This window comes from Myotis lucifugus, unplaced genomic scaffold, assembly GCF_000147115.1.
Source record: "Myotis lucifugus unplaced genomic scaffold, Myoluc2.0 scaffold_0, whole genome shotgun sequence".
Taxonomy (NCBI): Eukaryota; Metazoa; Chordata; class Mammalia; order Chiroptera; family Vespertilionidae; genus Myotis; species Myotis lucifugus.
The window spans coordinates 44,449,773-44,470,839 of NW_005871048.1; the positions used below are offsets into that span (position 1 = coordinate 44,449,773).

General features: G+C 39.8%; 1 protein-coding gene across 3 annotated transcripts in view; it reads left to right on the forward strand.

Moving 5' to 3' along the window:
- Positions 1 to 21,067, forward strand: part of TRIM23 (tripartite motif containing 23) — a 35,804-nt gene that overhangs the window by 6,063 nt on the left and 8,674 nt on the right. Inside the window, exons 3-7 of one of the 3 annotated variants that reach the window (XM_006081405.3) lie at positions 4,604 to 4,725; positions 8,015 to 8,293; positions 8,787 to 8,969; positions 10,746 to 10,961; positions 15,045 to 15,179. In XM_006081405.3, coding sequence (XP_006081467.1) covers positions 4,604 to 4,725; positions 8,015 to 8,293; positions 8,787 to 8,969; positions 10,746 to 10,961; positions 15,045 to 15,179 — 935 coding nt within the window. Of the gene's footprint in view, positions 1 to 4,603; positions 4,726 to 8,014; positions 8,294 to 8,786; positions 8,970 to 9,610; positions 10,356 to 10,745; positions 10,962 to 15,044; positions 15,180 to 20,497; positions 20,529 to 21,067 lie in introns of those variants that run through there. The other 2 variants (XM_014452351.2, XM_014452356.2) reach the window with 2 other exon arrangements.

Below are 21,067 nucleotides of genomic sequence, written 5' to 3' on the forward strand. Positions count from 1 at the left end.
TTAACTTAGGTCCATATAAGGCGTATGTGTCGTGTCCCCCATTATTTCACAGAGCTAAGCGAATAAAGGGGGTTGGGCTACTGTCCCTGCACCCATCACTCACAGAGCAGTGCCTATCAGGGTATTGGGAGGCTCCCCCCTATCATCAATAGACTAGGCTCCATCAGGTGGTTGGGGAGCTCCCTCAGTAACGCACAGAGTAGGGCCGATAGGGGAGTTAGGGCACACCCATCCACACACAGAGCAGGGCGAATCAGGGGGTTGGGGCGGCCGCCCTCTTTCACCCACAGGAGCAGGCGCGGATCAGTGGGGTTGGGGCGCCATCCATTTTGATTCTAAAGGCAAGGCAGATGGGAAAGTTAGATCTAAACCCCCTCAAACACAGAGCATGACCGGTGGGGGGGGGGGGGGTTGGCGCGCCACCCCCTGTCACACACAGAGCAGGGCCGATCAGGGGGTTGGGATGCCACACCCTGTCACACACAGAGCTGCAGGGCGATCAGGGGGTTTGGCGCTGCACCCTGTCATGCTGATCTGGTGCCAGGAGGCCTCATGGCTCCGCTGATCCCGGTGCTGGGAGGCATATTACCCTTTTACTATATAGGATAGAGGCCTGGGGGCTGGCTGGTTTGCCCTGAAGGGTGTCCTGGATCAGGGTGGGGGTCCCCACTGGGGTGCCTGGCCAGCCTGGATGAGGGGATGATGGCTGTTTGCAGCTGGTCACACACCCTTCAGGGTGGGGGTCCCCACTGGGGTGCCTGGCCAGTCTGGGTGAGGGGCTGAGGGCTTCTTTCAGGCTGACTGAAGCTCCCAACCGCTCCTTTTTTTCTTTTTTTTTTTTTTCTTCTGGGCCAGCTTTAGCTCTGGCTCTAGCTCTGAGGCTCCCGCTGCTGGTTTGTTTGCCGTTCTATAATCGAAACAATGTATAACTTCAGCTCTGAGATCCCAGCCGGCTATATTTGTTAGAATGTTTCAAACTGCCAGCTCAGAGGCCGGCAGCGCAGGCGGGGAACGTTGGAGTCTGCAGTCACTGGAGCAAGCAAGCCTCACGTTCGCTTCCAGCTGCCTGGCTGCCGGCCGCCATCTTGGCTGACAGTTAATTTGCATAAGGATATGCTGATTAGCCAATGGGAAGGGTAGCGGTCGTACACCAATTACCATTTTCCTCTTTTATTAGTGTAGATGAAGAGCTTTTTAAGATACCCGAGAACATAATCTATTCAAAGAAATAAGAAAATTCTTTTGCCTGAAGCCATTGATACAATAAAACAATCTTTCTATAATACATAGGCCAATAATGAAAATACAAGTTAAGTAATTTGAGTGTCAGCATGTTTTTATTTACTGGTATCAAAACAGAAGTGTTTGTGGCTTGTGATAATTACTTGTTTTCTGTTTAAATAAGTGTAAAGGTTTTGTTGATTTTTTTTTTTAGTTTCCTAAATCTTTTAAAACTTTGCTTTATATTTCAAAATTAGTTATTAACAGTAACTAATAGATTTAGAAATGATAACATTAACATTTTAAGTTATTTTACAAACCCAAGTTCTATAAATCTATTCTTTTTGATAACAGAATTTTCTTTAAAAGAAATAGTTTAAAGTTGTCATTTTTCTTTAGGTCAGTAGCAATATTTGTTTTAAGGCTGATGTCAAATGGAACACGTTCAAAATAATTTACGAAAAAAAGAAAAATTTTTAGACTGGAAAACTTTAAAAAGCTGAAAAACATGATTTTAAATGTTTTCTTGTAAGGAAAGGATAGGTTTCTTAAGGTTTTGGTAATCTCTGATTTAAATAAATATGTAGTATGTCCACTTGCCAGAAAACTAATATAGGACAGTGTTATCATTACTATAGATGACATTAATTACTATAGATGACATTAATGCATTATTAGCCAAGAAATAATTAGGGGGAAAAGAAAAATATCTGTATTTCAACATTCTTTGGTTTGGCTTTTTATTCTATAATATATATATATATATATATATATCATCTTTATAGAGAACTATAGAAGTGTGTATTTTAGAAAAAGCGTTTCATAAATGGAGGGTGGACCCTTCTCCCTTTTGAAGGGCACTATACCTTTTCTACATAAATACCACAGTGTGTGTTGTTACCACCCTCAATGCTTAACTAAATCAGAAATTTGTGACAGACAATGGTTTAGTCATGTTCTAGGTTGAAGTTAAACATCATTGCTATCATATGGCATTAGAAAAACCAACAAACCAATAACTTTGCCTTGGATGTAGATTGTAATTACTATAGCTTATAGATTAGATTTTTACTGTGATTTTAGTCTGTGAAATATGTGTTAGTCACCCTTGCTATAGTTTGATGCCATTGTTTTTAAAAATCTATTTTTAGTTATACTAGAAAAATAATGTATATGTACATTGCAGATAATTTGAAAATTGTTAAAGTATAACAAAGAAAAAATAATTTGTGATTCCCTTTTCTAGAGAAGAAAATGACTTAATGTGAGAGAATCAGAATCAGATTTATTCTCTAGTCCAAGAAGAATATTAGTAGTTAATTGTGGTAGTTATCAGTACATTTCCGTAATATTTCTGGTTCTTCTCTGCTGTCCCTGTGGTAAAATTATACTTCCCTACTCAGAGTTAGGTATGGCTGTGTGATTCCCTTTTAACTAGTGAAATATGAATAGGATGAAGTGTCAACTTCCAGATAGAAGCTGTTAAGAAGAGATTTATGATGGCTTGCAGTAAATCCTTCTTCCTGATACGGTGAGGTGGTCCAGGTGGTTAGAGGCTCAGTGGCCTATGTCCCTGATCATGGACAGTAGGGGAAAATCTTTCTTGTTTTCCCCATCCCCTGATATCTTGCATGAACAAAAAGTAAATCTTTGTTGGTTTAAACCATTGTGATTTTAGAGTTATTTTGACAGTTACAGAAATATTAGTGATATACTACTAGACAGTAGGTTGATACTGCTAGGAGTTTATTTAACTAGAGGCCTGGTGCAGGAATTCATGCATGGGTGGGGTCCAGCCAGCCTGTCCCGAGGGGGCTCATCGAGCTGGGCCAGCGGGGGGGGGAGGGGGCACAGGCAGTTGGCTGGCTGGTCCCACCCCCTATCAGGGTGTTGGGGGCCGATTGGGGGCCCGGCCGGCCAGGGAGGGGGGCGGACTGGGGCCCGGATCAGGCTGGTTGGCTGCTGCAGTATGCACCATAGCCACCGGTCATTCTGGTCGTTCTGGTCACTGGGCTTTTATTATATAGATGACAATATTTAGAAAATTGTCAGGATAATATTTTTAATTAAAGGACTTGCTTAGTATACTTCTTAATGCTTATATAAATAGACTAGATACAACTGAGCTTGTAGTAGAATAAGAGTGAAAAATGTAAACAATTAAGGAGAAAGCGTTGTTGGTTAGCGGGTTGAGGGAGAAATGCTGGATTGGCTGCATAAAGGTACTGGGGAAAGGAGGTCACAAAAGTCAGAAGAGGCTTTTTTGCCTAATTTGAAATTTTTTTGGAGGACCACAACAAGAAATGTTCTTTCCTTTACTTCCCCTTTTCCATTTTCTTTTCCTTTTTAAAGAAAAGCTTGGCCAAGAGGAAGGGGAGCCCTGCAGCCAGTAACCCCATCATCCTTTCATTTATGCATTCATTCAGTGAATATGGATTAGGTGACAGCAATGTGTCAGGTGGTATTTGTTGCATAGAAACTCACCATAACAAACATAACAGACATATTCCTTCTAACTGCTGAAGAATCTGGCTTTTATTTGTAGGTTTAGGAAGAGAGAGAATCAGAATGAGTGCGTTTGCATGCATGCATATATGCATATGCATCTGGCCTTTTATGGTCAGTTCTGGGGAAAAGAAGCATTGTTTCTTATCCAGATATTCCTAGAGTCTTATCTACCTAAAAGGGATTGTTGTATTATTTTGATGTATCTGCGTGAAAAGGAGTTTATATAGTCATTGACTTCTATAGGGTTCTAGGTTAGATGAAGGGTGGGGGAAATATTATCTTTAGCTGTTCTAGTTCCAGTTTACTTAGAGATAGAGCTATTTTAGGTTGTGTATTTTTTGTACAGGGATTTTCAAACATGAGTCATAGCTTATTTGTGGTCATGAAATCAATTTAATTAGTTGTGACGAAATTGTTTTAAAAAGAAATAAACCTAAAACAGTGTGTTGCACACTGAAAGAGTGAATACTGGTGTGTGAAACTTTTGTTTCAGTTATATATATGACATATGATCCTGGGTTGCAATGTAAACTGTATTTCTTACCTTAGGTTGCTATAAAAATAATTCAAAGCACTTATTTTAGAATATATAGTAAAAGTCAGTGACAGAATAGGATTTATAAAGTTAAATGATAGAAAAGTAATAAAACTTGAAAGTATGTTTCTATTTAGAATGCTGAGGAATTCTGTTTTTTAAAGAATATCAAGACAGTTGTTCTATCATAAATCGGAAATGGGGGAAATTTGCATTTTTAAAATTTAGACGTTATTAATGGCTTAACTGTATGACTTAGAAATTACAGTTGAGGTATGAGATAAAGTGATCATGATTGCATTCTGTTAGATTTAGTTTTTATTTTTATATTTATTCTAGGAGATTCAGGTGTTTGGGGATTGAAAAAAAATTTTGCTTTATTGGAACTTTTGGAACGACTACAGAATGGACATATTGGTCAGTATGGTGCTGCAGAAGAAGCCATTGGGATATCTGGAGAGGTAGGTATTGATTGAACTTGGTGAAATTTGTTATGAGCATGGATTTTTTCTTTTAATTTAAAATATTTTCCATGAAAAGCACAATATTACCTTACTTACTCCAGCAGGTAGGATCCCAGAAACACAACTTTTTGTTACATTACAGTTCTTAAGGCAACAAAAATCCCAACAGAACAAAAGTAACACTGAAACCTGAATTCTTTGATAATACTATACCCAAACTATGTCTTGTGTATAAGCTTATCTCCCTATACTAAATCCTTTCTATCCCAGAAAGTGAAAGAGTAAGATTATGGAAGAGTAAGATGTGCATTAAAGCAGAGGATACAAAAATGAACTAGTGAACAGTAAAGTACAAAGAGAGAGGGGGGGAGGGGGGGAGAGGGGAGAGAGGGAGAAAGAGAGAGAGAGAGAAAGAGAGAGAGAGAGAGAGAGAGAGAGAGAGAGAGAAAGAAAGAAAGAAAGAAAGAAAGAAAGAAAGAAAGAAAGAAAGAAAGAAAGAAAGAAAGAAAGAAAGAAACTCTATGAAGGAGGCTATTTAATATAGAAGCAAAATGCCTTAAAGATAGCACTAGCTCCTGAGGGAATTACTACTATTAAATATCTTTATGAGAAGGTTAAATTACGTGTAGGTGTATCCTCTTTTTCCAGACAGGTAGATATCCCGAAATATTAGAAGTCCATGAACACAGATTAAAATACATTTTTAACACTTATGGAATTAATTGCCTGCATAGCTCATAGGCTGTTCTGGATATAAGAATGGTTGTAGTAAATAGCAGTTATTGATTTTGGTGATCAGCTTTAAAAGCATGTTTAACATCAAGGTAAAAGAAGTCGAAATGATTTTCACTTCTCTTTTATTAAATCATGATTTCTTTATGTAAAGTAAATCATTGAAATGAATTTCAAACTGAAGCATTGTTTTCTGAAATTTTTGCAGTTCTTTCACACATTCTAGATTTTATCTTTATTTCAAAAGAGAGAGCAGTGGTTCTCAACCTTGGCTGCACATTAGAATCACCTGGGAATCTTTTTGAAATCCTGATTTCTGGGCCTCATCCTCCGGAAATTCTGTTTGTTTGTTACACTGGGGCCTTGACTTACGAGTTTAATTTGTTCGGAGACCGAGCTCGTTAAGGAGCTCGTTAACTCAAATTACTCTGTCAACTTAATGCAAAAAATCGGCAGAGAGACAGCTGGTATCTCAAAAAACTCGTTAGTGGGGACACTCGTAAGTCAAGGCCCCACTGTACTAATGTTGTGGCCCCACCCCATAACAAAGAAACAGAATTTCCGGAGGATGAGGCCCAGAAATCAGGATTTTAAAAAGATTCCCAGGTGATTCTAATGTGCAGCCAAGGTTGAGAACCACTGCATTAGAGTATTATCTGATGTTGACCTTGTAAATTACTTGTCAGATCTTGAAAACAGAAGACATGAATTTTTATTTTACATGTACATATTTCCCATAATTGCAAACAAAGCTGTCTAACTTTGTGTGCTTTTTTTAATTTGTGATATTGAGTGACACCATTGGTATATTTTCTAATTTTTATTTCTGGAAAAATTTTATACCAAATCTCTCCCTTTCTAATTATGGCCTTTTAATATTCAGTAAAAAATTGCAAAGCTTTCTTGGTGATCTGACATGTAAAATTTTCCAACTTGAAGCTTTTTAGTAATTAATGGAAATTAGAAATAATACTTAAAAGCTTAATACTTATGTGCTCGCTTCGGCAGCACATATACTAAAAGCTTAATACTTAACAGCATAGGTGTTAATTGTTTATTTGCTTAAATCAGTGGCTTTCAACTAGAATTGTGCATTGGACTCACCTGTGAAGCTTTAGAGAAAAGTACACAAACTCAGGCTTCATCTCTAACCTATTGAATTAAGTATTTCCCAGGTTGGATTCTTGGCAACATGGTTTTATCTTTATTATTATTATTATTATTATTTTTAAATATATTTTATTGATTTTTTACAGAGAGGAAGGGAGAGAGATAGAGAGTTAGAAACATCGATGAGAGAGAAACATCGATCAGCTGCCTCCTGTACATCTCCCACTGGGGATGTGCCCGCAACCCAGGTACATGCCCTTGACCGGAATCGAACCTGGGACCTTTCAGTCCGCAGGCCGACGCTCTATCCACTGAGCCAAACCGGTTTCGGCAATCTTTATTATTATTTTTTAAAAATCTTTATTGTTGAAAATATTACATATGTCCCCTTTCCCCCCTCATTAGCCCCTTTTGGCACCATGGTTTTAAAAGCTTTATAGCTAATTCTGATGCACACCCATTGCTATCTAAATAGCATTGTGCTTCTCTTCTTTCTATTTATCATTATGACAGATAATATTTAAAGCAGTGGGTATATTTTGTTTTGTTTTGTTTTTGTTAATCCTTACCCGTGGATATTTTTCCATTGATTTTTAAAAATATATATATTTCTTTATTGATTTCAGAGAAGAAGGGAGAGGGAGAGAGATAGAAACATCAATGATGAGAGAAAATCATTAATCAGCTGCCTCCTGCACACCCCTTATTGGGGATCGAGCCCACAACTCGGGCATGTGCCCTTGGCCGGAATCAACCTGGGACGCCTCAGTCCGCAGGCTGACACTCTATCCACTGAGCCAAACCGGCCAGGGCTCCATTGATTTTTTTTTTTTTTTTTTTTTTAAGAGAGAGTGGAAGAGAGAGGAAAAGACAGAGAAAAACATTGATGTGAGAGAAACACATGGATTGGTTGCCTCCTGCATGTGCCCTGACCAGACCCTGGGTCTGGGAGGAGCCTGCAACCAAGGTACTTACCCTTGGCTGGAATCGAACCCGGGACCCTTTGGTTCGCAGGCCAATGTGTATCCACTGAGCCAAACCAGCTAGGGCTAAAGCAGTAGGTATGTTTTTAATATCAGTGGTTTTAGTCTTAAAAAAAGAATTCTAACCTCTATTCAGTTTCTTTCTTATAAAGCAAAGGGATTTTGTGGAAGTTAACTTTACTCTGTGAATTTATGAGAATAGTTTTATTTTTGGCCTCAAGTAATTTAGCATATATTGATAACCAATTTTGGGAATAGCTTCTCACCCATAGAAATGAATACTTTCTCAGATGAGTAGTGAATGACCTTTGTACTAATTACCAGTGTATTTTCATATAAAAAGGCTGATTAATTATTTAAAAAAAAGATTATAGGCTTTTATGTTTCAAAATTTGTCATGCTATAGTGATCGGAGTTCAGTCTAAGTCTTAGACTCTAAGACATTAATTTGTTTTTATCAGAGCATCATTCGTTGCGATGAAGATGAAGCTCACGTTGCATCTGTATATTGCACTGTATGTGCAACTCACTTGTGCTCAGAGTGTTCCCAAGTTACTCATTCTACGAAGACATTAGCAAAGCACAGGCGAGTGCCTCTCGCTGACAAACCTCATGAGAAAACCATGTGCTCTCAGCATCAGGTGCATGCCATTGAGTTTGTTTGCTTGGAAGAAGGCTGCCAGACTAGCCCACTCATGTGCTGTGTCTGCAAAGAATATGGAAAACACCAAGGTCACAAGGTATGAATATAATTAAACTGGATGATTTACCTAGTCTACCAGCCCACCGTTTGTTTGGTAGACTGAAAAGAAACAAGATTTAATTTCTGAATAACAAAAATTTCAGTAGAAAGGCATCATGATTCTTTCTTTAATGAAAATAGCTTTCCAGCAGGAAACAAAAGTTCTCTTCTTTAGTGTATGTTTTCATAATGCACTGGGTTGTTTTGATAATATTTATGTCTATTGATGAACTGCTGTGATAAAATTTTAGAGATACTTGTGGGTTCCTGGTTAGTGAGAAATTGATTTGTAAAATTTAAAGTATTGCTTTGCAGGATAAATAGTTATTGGGTGAAGGCAAATTAGCATTTTGTATGCTTGCTTTTGTAAAATGTGTTAAAAAAGCCACTTGTGGTTGAAGGTTTTTTTAATGAATAGGAAGGATTTAAGTAATTTTTTATATTATTAGTCAAATACTATGAGCTTTTTTCTATAATGTTGCATTTTATAGCATTCAGTATTGGAACCAGAAGCTAACCAGATCCGAGCCTCAATTTTAGATATGGCTCACTGTATACGGACCTTCACTGAGGAAATCTCAGATTATTCCAGAAAATTAGTTGGAATCGTTCAGCACATTGAAGGAGGAGAACAAATAGTGGAAGATGGAATTGGAATGGCCCACACAGAACATGTATGGATTTTTAAATTTGTTTTTTACCTTTTACCCTTTCTCTTTCTTACCTTTCACCTTCTATTATTTATTGAGCAATTATACTGAACTAATCATGAAATAATTTCTTTTTAAATTTATTATTTATTTATTTATTGTCTAAAGTTTTACATATGTCTCCTTTTCCCCTCCCATTAACATCCCCCCAGCCATTCCCACCCCAGGCAAGCCCCCACTGCCTCAGTGCCTGTGTCCTTTGGATATGCTAATATGCATGTATACAAGTCCTTTGGTTGCTCTCTAACCACCCCCCTCCCCTACCATTTGTCTCTGGATCTATTCTTGTTCATCAAATTATGTTGATCATTATATCTCACATATGAGTGAGATCATGTGATATTTATCTTTCTCCAGCTGGCTTACAGTGATACTCTTCGACTGAAGGGTCGCAGGTTCGATTCTGGTCATGGGCAGGTACCTCAGTTGCAGGTTTGATCCCCAGCATTGGTTGGGTCATGTCCAGGAGGCAACCAATCGGTGTGTCTCTCTCACATCGGAGTTTCTCTCTGTCTCTTCCCCTCCCTTCTCTCTAAAAGTCAATAGAAAAAATATCCTTGGGTGAGAATTTACAACAGGAAAAAAGAAAAGTTGCTCTTCAATGTAGAAAATGAATTGGAGTAGCAACAAGATTGGAAGCTGAAAACCTATTAGCAGTTGCTGTAATTATCCAGTTGAGAGATGCTTTATGACCAATATTCACTAAAGTAGTGAGAATAGAGAGAAGTAGATGGATTTGAGATTTTGAAGTTGAATAGTTAGGTCTTAGTAATTAGTATAAGCTGACTTGAATAGCTGTCTTGGAGGGCCAGGCATGAGACCTAGATTTCTATTTGGGGACACATTCCCTGAGAAGGTGACATTGAGCAAAGACCTACAAGAGATGAGAAAGGGAACTATGAAAATACTTAGGGGAAGAGTATTCCAGGACGAGGAAAGTAAGTGGAAAGGGCCCTGAGGTTGGAATGTGCATGTTGTGCTATGAAACTGAGGAGGCTACGTGCACCTGGAGTAGAGTGACTGGGGTGGGGGAGTGAGGCAGAATAGGCCTTAGAGGCACTGGCTCTTCTGTCTGCCAGGAATGCTCTTCCTCAAGATATTTGTGTGGTTCTTCTCTTACCTCCTTCAGGTTTTTGTTCAGGCATCCTTTTCTCAGTGAGTCTGTCCTTGAACACCCCATACAGAGAGGACGTGGGCATTCACTCTGAGGGGAATGAAGAATTTTGAGCAAAAGAATATCTTTTGACTTACCATTTTAAACAGATCATTCTGGCTGCTGGGTGGAGAATACATTGTAGTGTGCAGTGGCAGATATAGTAAGACCAATTAGAAGACTATTATAATAATCAGGTGAGACATGATAATAGCTTGGGTCAGGTTGATAAGAGGTGGAGGTGATGATGCATGATTATATTTTGTATATATTCTGGAGTCCAGAGAATTTGCTGAGGGACTAATTGTGGGACACGAACAAAATGTTAAAGATGGTTTCAATTTTTTTGTCTTGAACAATCTGGAGGACGGAGTTGCCATTTATTGAGATGGAGGAAACTGGATTTTGGAGAAGAGAGACTCTTTTGCTTTTGAGATGTCATTTAAACAGTTGGGTATCCAAAGGCTGTGGTGAAGATACAAATTTTAGAATTTTTAAGGATATAGATGGTATTTAAATTTTCATATTTCACATATACAATCTTTGTTATAGTTAGAGTTGCTTAAACTTTATTTTTATTTTCTTAGGTACCGGGTACTGCGGAGAATGCCCGGTCATGTGTTCGAGCTTATTTTTCTGATCTACATGAAACTCTGTGTCGTCAAGAAGAAATGGCTTTAAGTGTTGTCGATGCTCATGTTCGAGAAAAATTGATTTGGCTCAGGCAACAACAAGAAGATATGACTATTTTGCTGTCCCAGGTTTCAACAGCCTGTCTCCATTGTGAAAAGACTTTGCAACAGGTAGGTAGTTTAAACATAGGAAGGATATAGTTTAAGGAGAAGAATTTTTAATGTTAAGTAGATAATTACCAGAGGTACACACTAGTCTATTTTATTACTTTAATAAATCTCTACACGAATAAAAGAGAAACATGGTAATTGGCGTACGACCGCTACCCTTCCCATTGGCTAATCAGCGTATCCTTATGCAAATTAACTGTCAGCCAAGATGGCGGCCGGCAGCCAGGCAGCTGGAAGCGAACATGAGGCTTGCTTGCTCCAGGGACTGCAGACTCCAACGTTCCCCGCCTGACTTGAGGCCTCTGAGCTGGCAGTTTGAAACATTCTAACAAATATAGCCGGCTGGGATCTCAGAGCTGAAGTTATACATTGTTTCGATTATAGAACAGCAAACAAACCAGCAGCGGAAGCCTCAGAGCTAGAGCCAGAGCTAAAGCTGGCCCAGAATAAAAAAAGAAAAAGAAAAAAAGGAGCGGTTGGGAGCTTCAGTCAGCCTGAAAGAAGCCCTCAGCCCCTCACCCAGACTGGCCAGGCACCCCAGTGGGGACCCCCACCCTGAAGGGTGTGTGACCAGCTGCAAACAGCCATCATCCCCTCATCCAGGCTGGCCAGGCACCCCAGTGGGGACCCCCACCCTGATCCAGGACACCCTTCAGGGCAAACCAGCCAGCCCCCAGGCCTCTATCCTATATAGTAAAAGGGTAATATGCCTCCCAGCACTGGGATCAGTGGAGCCGCTAGGCCTCCTGGCACCAGATCAGCATGACGGTGCAGCGCCCAAACCCCCTGATCGCCCTGCGGCTCTGTGTGTGACAGGGTGTGGCGTCCCAACCCCCTGATCGGCCCTGCTCTGTGTGTGACGGGGTGGCGCTCCAACCGCCCCCCCCACCCCCACGGGCCCTGCTCTGTGTGTGACGGGGTAGAGCCATAACCTCCCCATCGGCCCTGCCCTGAGTGTGACAGTGGCGGCGCCCCAACCCCCTGATCGGCCCTGCTCTGTGGGTGATAGAGGGCAGTGCCCCAACCCCCTGATCCGCCCTGCTCTGTCTGTGAGTGACGGGGCAGCGCCCCAACCCCCTGATTGGCCCTGCTCTGTGAGTGATGGGGCAGCGTCCCAACCCCCTTATTGGCCCTGCTCTGTGCATCACAGGCGGTGGCGCCGAAACCTCCCCATTGACCCTGCCTTGAGTGTGACAGGGGGCGGTGCCCCAACCCCCCAATCAGCCCTACCCTGAGCGTGACTGAGGGTGGCATCGCAACCTCCCGATCCGCCCTGCTCTGTGCATGACAGGGGGCGGCGCCCCAACTCCGCAATCGGCCCTGCTCTGAGCCTGACCAGGGGCTGCACCTAGGGATTGGGCCTGCCCTCTGCCACCCAGGAGCAGGCCTAAGCCAGCAGGTCGTTATCTCCCGAGGGGTCCCAGACTGCGAGAGGGCACAGGCCGGGCTGAGGGACCCCCCCTTCCTCCCCGAGTGCACAAATTTTTGTGCACCGGGCCTCTAGTATTTTTATATTAGTATATGTTACTGCATTCATTAACATTATACTTAGGACATGGTCTCTATAACCTCCAGTTGCTCCACCAACAAATCAGTGTCCTCTTCTTCATGTGCCCTCCCCACCATAAAACCGTGGGTTCTAGAACTTCTAGCTGTCATTCTTCAGTCATGCCAAGTCGTTTACTCTTCTTTGCCAACCATGTACTATTCCTTCTGCTTGGCAGGTTTATATCTCCCTTTCCTGCTAGTGGAAATCCTCCTTCAAAGTCTAGCTGAAATGTCTGCTAATCTTTGAAGTCTCTCTTCCTCGCTCTTTTTTTGGGGTACCTCTCTAGCTCTGATTTAGTGGTTCTTAACTTTGATGTCACAGAAAAGCTATTTAAAAAAAAATATTGATTTTTACAGAGAGGAAGGGAGAGGGATAGAGACTTAGAAACATTGATGAGAGAGAAACATCGATCAGCTGCCTCCTGCACACCCCTTATAGGGGATCAAGCCCGCAACCAAGGTACATGCTCTTGACCTGAATTGAACCCGGAACCCTTCTTCAGTCCTTGGGCCGACGCTCTATCCTCTGAGCCAAACTGGTTAGGGCAGAAAAGCTATGTTTTTTGATAGTTGAGGTATTGAAAGGCATTTGTTACCCAGTTTGCATTTGATATACTTTGCTAAATGGTGAGGATTTATCTATTGATTTAGCAAATATGTATTGAGTGCCTAGTATATGCATGTACATTCCAGATACATAGGATACATCAGTAAACAAAACAAGCAAAAAGCCATAATCTTGTGGAATTGGCATTCTAGCAAGAAGATGGGTAATAAACCATAACATATCTAAATAAGTAAATTATATAGGATATGAAAAAGTGAGCTAAGGAAAAAAGAGAAAGTGTGGAGGTACAGCAGATTGCCTTATTAAATAGTCAGGGTAGCCTGGTCGGAGTGGTTCAGTTGGTTGAGTGTCGTCCTGTGCACTGAAATGCTGCTAGTTAGATTCACAGGGCACATACATACATGGGTTACGGGTTTGATCCCTGGTTGGGGCACGTAGGGAAGGCAACCAATCTCTATTTCTCACATTGATGCTCCTCTCTCCCTCCCTCCCTTCCTCTTTCTGAGGACGTTCTCGGGTGAGGACAAATAAATAAATAGGGTAAACATCATTGAGAGAAGATAAGACTTGAGCAAGAACTCAGAGAAGAAGGAGGTGAAGGAATTAGGTAAAGCCCTATTGGGAAGAAGAGCATTCCAGCTGAGGAAATGGTTAGAGGCAGCATGCCTAGTGTGTTTGAGAAACAGCAAAAGAGGCCACTGTGGCTGGAATGGAGTAAGCAAAGGAGGGAATAATAGAAGCTGAAATGAGAGGTCATATGTATTATATGTAAGGAAGGCCTTGGGCCATTGGAAGGACTTGAGTTTTTCCTGATTGAAATGGGGTTTTGAGCATAAAAATGACTTGATCTTACATGTTCAAAGGATCACTCTGGATAATGTGTAAAAAATAGATTGAAGGGGGAGCAAAGGTAGAAGGAAGGAGTTCAATGCTTAGGAGGCTGCTGTAGAATTCCAAGTGAGAGAGAATAGTGTCTAGGTTAGTAGCAGGTAGAAATGCCCAGATTCTGGGTATCCAGTAGGATTTGTTGACAGGTTGTTGTGGGTTATTAGGGAGGAGAAGGCAAGAGTGACTTCAAGTTTTTTGTTCTGAGCCACTGGAATAATGGAATTTCCATCAACTAATATGAATATGCAACAGTGAATAAAAACTGATAACACCACTGCTGTCATGGAACATACATATTTTTGGGACATCTTTGTCTTTTGAAGAATATATTGGCACATGTATAGAATATCTGGAATAACAATTGAGAAACTGGAAAGTGTTTGACTTTGAGGAGAGCCTGGGGAATCTAGAGTGAGGCTTTTCACAATCTGATGTGAAGTCCTTTTTTTTTTTCTTTTCTTTCTTTTTTCTTTCTTTCTTTCTTTTTTTTTTTTTTTTTTACCAATACATGTATATCTTATATTATTTTAAAAACGTTTTATAGAAGTACAACATACATAAAGAACTGTGTTCCTAAGTGTTCAGCTGGCTGAATTTTCGGACAGGGCATTACTGTATAACCAGCATTCAGACCAAGTAACAGACCATTACCAGCTCCTAGAAATCCCTCAGACTTCCTGCTGGTAACTACTAGCCCTTTCCCTAAGGATAAACTACTATATTGACTTCTAATGCATTTCTTATTTTTGCCTGTTTTGGTAATGGAATCGTACAGTATGAACTCTTTATGTTATTTCTTCTTATACACTACATTATGTTTATAAGATTCATAGCACATGTAATTGTGGTTCATTCTCATAGTGGTATATAATGTTGCATGTGTGAATTATATACCACAATTTATTCATTCTTCTGTTGATAGGTTCTCAAATTCTTTATTAATGCCTGATTATTTTTACCTAGTCAAATTTACACTTAGGTTAACTTTGAATACTGTAATGTTAAATGATCTTTTTTTTGAGTTTTGATAATATCTCTTTTTTAACATGTTTATAAGAATACTGTCTTCTCTTTACTAGGATGATTGTAGAGTTGTCTTGGCAAAACAAGAAATTACAAGGTTACTGGAAACATTGCAGAAGCAGCAGCAGCAGTTTACAGAGGTTGCAGATCACATTCAGTTGGATGCCAGCATCCCTGTCACTTTTACAAAGGTAATGTACTGTACTGCACTTTAGGTTTCTTTTCTGACGAATCATTGTTGCTTAAATTCCATGACAATCAGCTTGAAAAGACAACTAAGAAATTCATGAATCATAAGATTAAAAAAATTTATTAGTGAAAAATAGAAAGGGGTATAAGGAATCTCCTTGTACCCAACACTCACTTTAACAATGAAAAACTTTTAGCCAAAACTGGTTTGGCTCAGTGGATAGAGTCAAGGGTCCCGGGTTCGATTTCGGTCAAGGGCATGTACCTTGGTTGCGGGCACATCCCCAGTGGGGGGCGTGCAGGAGGCAGCTGATCAATGTTTCTCTCTCATCGATGTTTCTGGCTCTCTATCCCTCTCCCTTCCTCTCTGTAAATATCAATAAAATATATTTAAAAACAAAAAAAACACAATGAAAAACTTTTAAATTTCATCTCTCCTTTCCCCATTCCCTTTTCTATCTGCAGGGTCTCAAGTTATTTTGAAATAAATCCCAACATATTTCATCCCAACATCATATAATTTCATCTACAAAATATTTTCAGATATAATTCTAAAAAGTAAGGACTCTTAAAAAACATAACAAAAACTGTTATCTCACCTAAAAAATGTAACAATAGATCTTTAATATTATTCATTATCCAGTGAGTATTCAGATCTCCCAGACTGTTAAAAAATTTTTAAGTTGCATTTTTTTTTTTTTTTAGGCAGAATCCTGTACTTGTTTGATATATTTTAGTCTCTTTTAAAGTGGATTCCCCTAATTTAAAAACGTGCATGTGTTCCATTTTGCTTTCTGTTTTAAGGGACTTTTTTAAATACATTTTTATTGATTTCAGAGAGGAAGGGAGAGGAAGAGAGAGAGAGAAACATCAGTGATGAGAGATTATCATTGATCGGCTGCGTCCTGCATGCTCCCTACTGGGGATTGACCCCACAACCCGGGCATGTGCCCTTGACCGGAATCGAACCCGGGACCCTTCAGTCCACAGGCTGATGCTCTATCCACTGAGCCAAACCAGATAGGGCTGTTTTGGGGACTTTTAAAAAAATTTAATATGCCCTACCCGGTTTGGCTCAGTGGATAGAGCATTGGCCTGCGGACTGAAAGGTCCCAGGTTCGATTCTGGTCAAGGGCATGTACCTTGGTTGCGGGCACATCCCCAGTAGGGGGTGTGCAGGAGGCAGCTGATCTATGTTTCTCTCTCATCGATGTTTCTAACTCTCTATCCCTCTCCCTTCCTCTCTGTAAAATATCAATAAAATATATTTAAAAAATTTTTTTAATATTATTTTATAATTGTGTAAAACATTATATGTATATATCTCCAGTCATGAGATTACTGGATTGTATGGTAGTTCAATTTTTCACACAAATGTTCAGAGTCCAATCTGTAAACTATAAAGCAAGGTTCACATAGAGCAGCCTAGCTTCTATCCCTGACCCCCCTACCCTCTCCACCATTCCCCATATAAAACTATTAAGAATTTTTTCTGAGTTTTATTCATCATTTAAAAATAGAGGAAATTTTTATATACTTACCTGCACACTCCCTGCATTTAAAGGTAGAATACCTTATACATTTCTCCACCTTGCCCTTTTCACTTAAGTGTTAGGTCCTGGAGAACACTCCATGGCAGTATACAGTGACATTTTTTGTTTCTTTTAATAGCTGCAAGATACTTTATTGTGAGGATGTACCACTTTTTTTTTTTTATTGTGGTAAAAAATAAAAATAAAAATTTACCATCTTAACCATTTTTAAATGTACAATTTAGCATTGTTAAGTATATTCACATTGTGTGGATCAAATCTCCAGAAATTTTTCCATCTTCCAAAACTGAAACTGTGCCTTATAAACAATAACTTCCCTTTTCTCCTACCTTACCAGCTCTTGATAACTTTCTGTTTCTTTGAATTTGACTACTCTAAATACTTCATGTAAATGGAATCATACATTATTTATCTTTTTGTGACTGGCTTATTTCATATAGCACCATGCCCTCACAGTTAATCTGTGTTGTAAAATGTGACAGAATTGTTTGCTTATACCACCTTTTGTTTATCCATTGAAAGACATTATTGTTACTTCCACCTCTTAGCTATTGTGAATAGTACTGCTGTGAACATAGGTGTGCAACTATTTCTTAGAGACCTCGCTTTCAGTTTTTTTGGATATATATCCAGCCACGAGATTACTGAGAAAGTGCTGTACTGTTTTCCATAGTGTTTGCACCATATTATAATCCCACCAGCAGAATTTCTCTACATTTTTACCAACACTTGTTACTTTTTGGTGTTTGGTCTAGGGGGGTTGGTATTTTTTATTTTTTTAATAGTAGCTGTCCTAATCGGCATGAAGTGATATCGCATTGTGGTTTTAATTTGCATTTCTCTGGTGATTAGTAATGTTGAGCATCTTCTCATATTTTCTGGCCATCTTATATCTTCTTTGGAGAAATTTTGTGTAAGTCCTTTACCTGTTTTTTAATTGAGTAATTTGATATTTTGTTGTTGAGTTGTAGGAGTTCTTTATATATTCTGGATATGAATCCATTATCAGGTATATGATTTGCAAATATTTTCTCCCAATACCTAGGTTGTTGCTTCATTCTGTTAACTGTGTTCTTTGATTCATAAAAGTTTTTAAGATTGATACAGTCCCATTTGTCTGTTTTGCTTTTGCTGACCATACTTTGGTGTCATATTGAGGAAATCATTCTGAAATCCAATGTCATGAAGCTTTTATCCCATGTTTTCTTCTAGGAGTTTTATAGTTTTAGATCTCATGTTTTGTCTTTAATTTATATATTTATAATCCAACTATTTATAATTGTATGTCTTCTTTGTAAATTTACCCTTTTATCCTATACTAGAGGCCCGGTGCACAAAAACTTGTGCACTGGTGGGGGGGAGGTGTCCCTCAGCCCGACTTGTGTCCTCTCACAGTCTGGGACCCCTCGGGAGATAACCACCTGCTGGCTTAGGCCCGCTCCCCGGGTGGCAGATAGCAGGCTCGATCCCGCGGTGCCTGCCCCGCCGCCCCGGGTCGAGCACATGGCAGGCCAGATCCTGGGGTTGGGGTGGGCGGCGGATGGCGCTGCCCCTCCCCACCTGCAGTATGCAAATTTAACGGCCATCTTTGTTGGGTTAATTTGCATACTCTTCTGATTGACTGGTGTGTATAGTGAAGGTACGGTCAATTAGCATATTTGTCTTTTATTAGTGTAGATAATTAATAGAAGCCTAATATGCAAATTGTCTCCTCGGGCAGTCGTTCGACTGGGAGTTCGACTGCTTGCTATGACATGCGCTGACCATCAGGAGGCCCCGACCAACCTCCTGTGGCACCCAGGCGGGGGGCTACGACCTTTTGCCAGCTACCTGTGGGTGGGGGTGATGGGGACGGAGGTGCAGTGAGAATGCTGGGTGTCCGCTGAGCTTGTTCTCACTCCGCCTGCTACCTTCCCCCGGGATGCCAGGGCTCACGCACCGGGGAAGCCCCCACACGGCCTCTTCCGGGTGAGCCAGGCCTCAGCCACTAGGACCTCAGGGGCTGGATGGGCTCCCCATGGATTCATGCAGGAGCCATTCTACGAGGCTAGCCAGGAGAGAGCATGCTGCCCACCTGGCTTCTGTGTGGTGCTGCTGGGTGGCCCAGAGGCCCACGCTGTGCCCTGGCCTGCAGCGTCTGGCCAGGCTCACTACATCTCCATGTGGGGGCTCAGGTGCAGGTGCTGTGACTCAGGTGGAGGGGGGCACGCAGGAGCCTGGGGGTCCAGGTGCTGCCCAGGGCCCAGAGGTCAGCTGGGACCTGCCCTTCCATGCCAGATGCTCGTGCTTCGATTGCCAGCTAGGCCTAGGGACCTCACCCATGTACTAATTTTGTCCACCGAGCCTCTAGTATTATATAAGGACCTTCTGTATCTCTTATAATGGTTTCTGACTTAAAGTCCATTGTCTGATAGGATAGCCATCCTTCCTCTTTTGGGTATGATTTGCATGGAATATTTTTTTCCATCCTTTCACTTTGAACCTATATATGTCCTTAGATGTAAAGTGAGTCACTTGTAGACAGCCTATTGTTGGATCTTGTTTTTTTGTCTTTTTTTTAATCTTGTTTTTTTATCCATATAGTCAAACTATGTCTTTTGATTGGGGAGCTAAATCCATTAATATTTAAAATAATTATTCATAAGTAAGGACTTACTATGGCCATTTTGTTCATTGTTTTCTATATATCATATAGCTTTTTTTGTCTCTCCTCTCTTACTGTATTGTTTTGTAGTGACATGGTTTGATTTCCTTCTCATTTCTTTTTGTTTATATTTTATGGAGGTTTTCTTTGTGTGTTTACCATTGTAATTACATAAAACATACTAGTTCTAACACTCTATTTTAAACGTTAACACTTTAACTTCAATTGCATACCTATTTCATCCCCCACACTTTGTTAATGATGTTACAAAATACATTTTTATATACTGTATACCTATTAACAGAGGCTTACAGTTAAAAAATTTTCAATTACAGTTTACATTCACTATTTTCTATTGGTTTCAGGCGTATAAAATGTTTTTGTTATTTCAAGTCTATAAAAATTAAATTTATGCACCAAAATTACAACAGTACAGATTACTATTTGTTCACATCTAGTGGTAATGACTCCCTCAGCTTTTGCTTTTCTGGGAAAGTTATTTTTTCCTTCCTTTTTGAAGGACAGTTTTGGCATATATAGCATTCATTGTTGACAGCTTTTTTCTTTTTTTAAAATTATTTTTAAATTACAGTTTATATTCAGTATTATTCTGTGTTAGTTTCAGATGTACAGTACAATGGTTAGACACTTATGTACTTTACAGAGTAATCCCCCAATGCTTCAGGTACCCACCTGGCCCCATATATATTTACCAAGATATTATTGACTATATTCCCTATGCTAGAATCTATATATCTATGTGATTAGTCCATAAATACCAATTTGTACTGCTTAATCCCTTCACCTTCTTCACCCAGCTACCCAATTCCCTCCCCTCTGACAACTGTCAGTCTGTCCTGACAGTTTTATTTCTTTCAGCACTTTGAATATATTCTCCCACTCCTTTCTGGATCCCAAACTTTCTGCTGAGAAATCAGCTGGTAATCTTATGGAAGCTCCCTTGTATGTGATGAGTCTTTTTTCTCTTGCTGCTTTTAAGATTCTCTCTTTGTCTATGATTTTTGACAGTTTGATTATAATGTGTCTCAGTGTGGGGTCTCTTTGGGTTTATCCTAGTTGGGATGCATTGAGTTAGAATTTTTATGTCCATTTCTCTCCTCAGATTGGGAAGTATTCAACCATTATTTCTTCAGGTAAGCTCTCTCTGCCCCTTTCTTTCTCTCTTCTCTTTCTGGGACTCTCACAAAATAAGTGTTGATCTCCTTGCTAGTGTCCCATAAATCCCTTAGGCTTTCTTCACTCATTTTTTTTTTTCTCCTTTAACTTGATTTCAAATGACATATCTTCAAGTTTGGTGATTCTCTCTTTTGCCTGATGAAGTATACTTTTGAAACCCTCTAGTGAACTTTTTCAGTGCAGTTATTATATTTTCATCTCCAGAATTTTAGTTCTTTTAAAAAATTTCTATCTCTGTTGATATTCTAATTTGCCTGTTCTTTGTTTTCCTGATTTTATTTATTGTCTGTGTTTCTTTTAACTTCTTAAGTATCTCTATTACAGGTTTTTTAAGTTCTTTGGCAACTCATAGATCTGAATTTTCAGGGTCAATTTTTGGAATTTTATTTATTCCTTTGATTGGGTTATGTTTTCCTGTTTCTTTTATGCCTTGTCCTATTTTTGTTGAGATTTGGGCATTTGAACAAACAACTACCTCTCCCAATCTTTATGAATT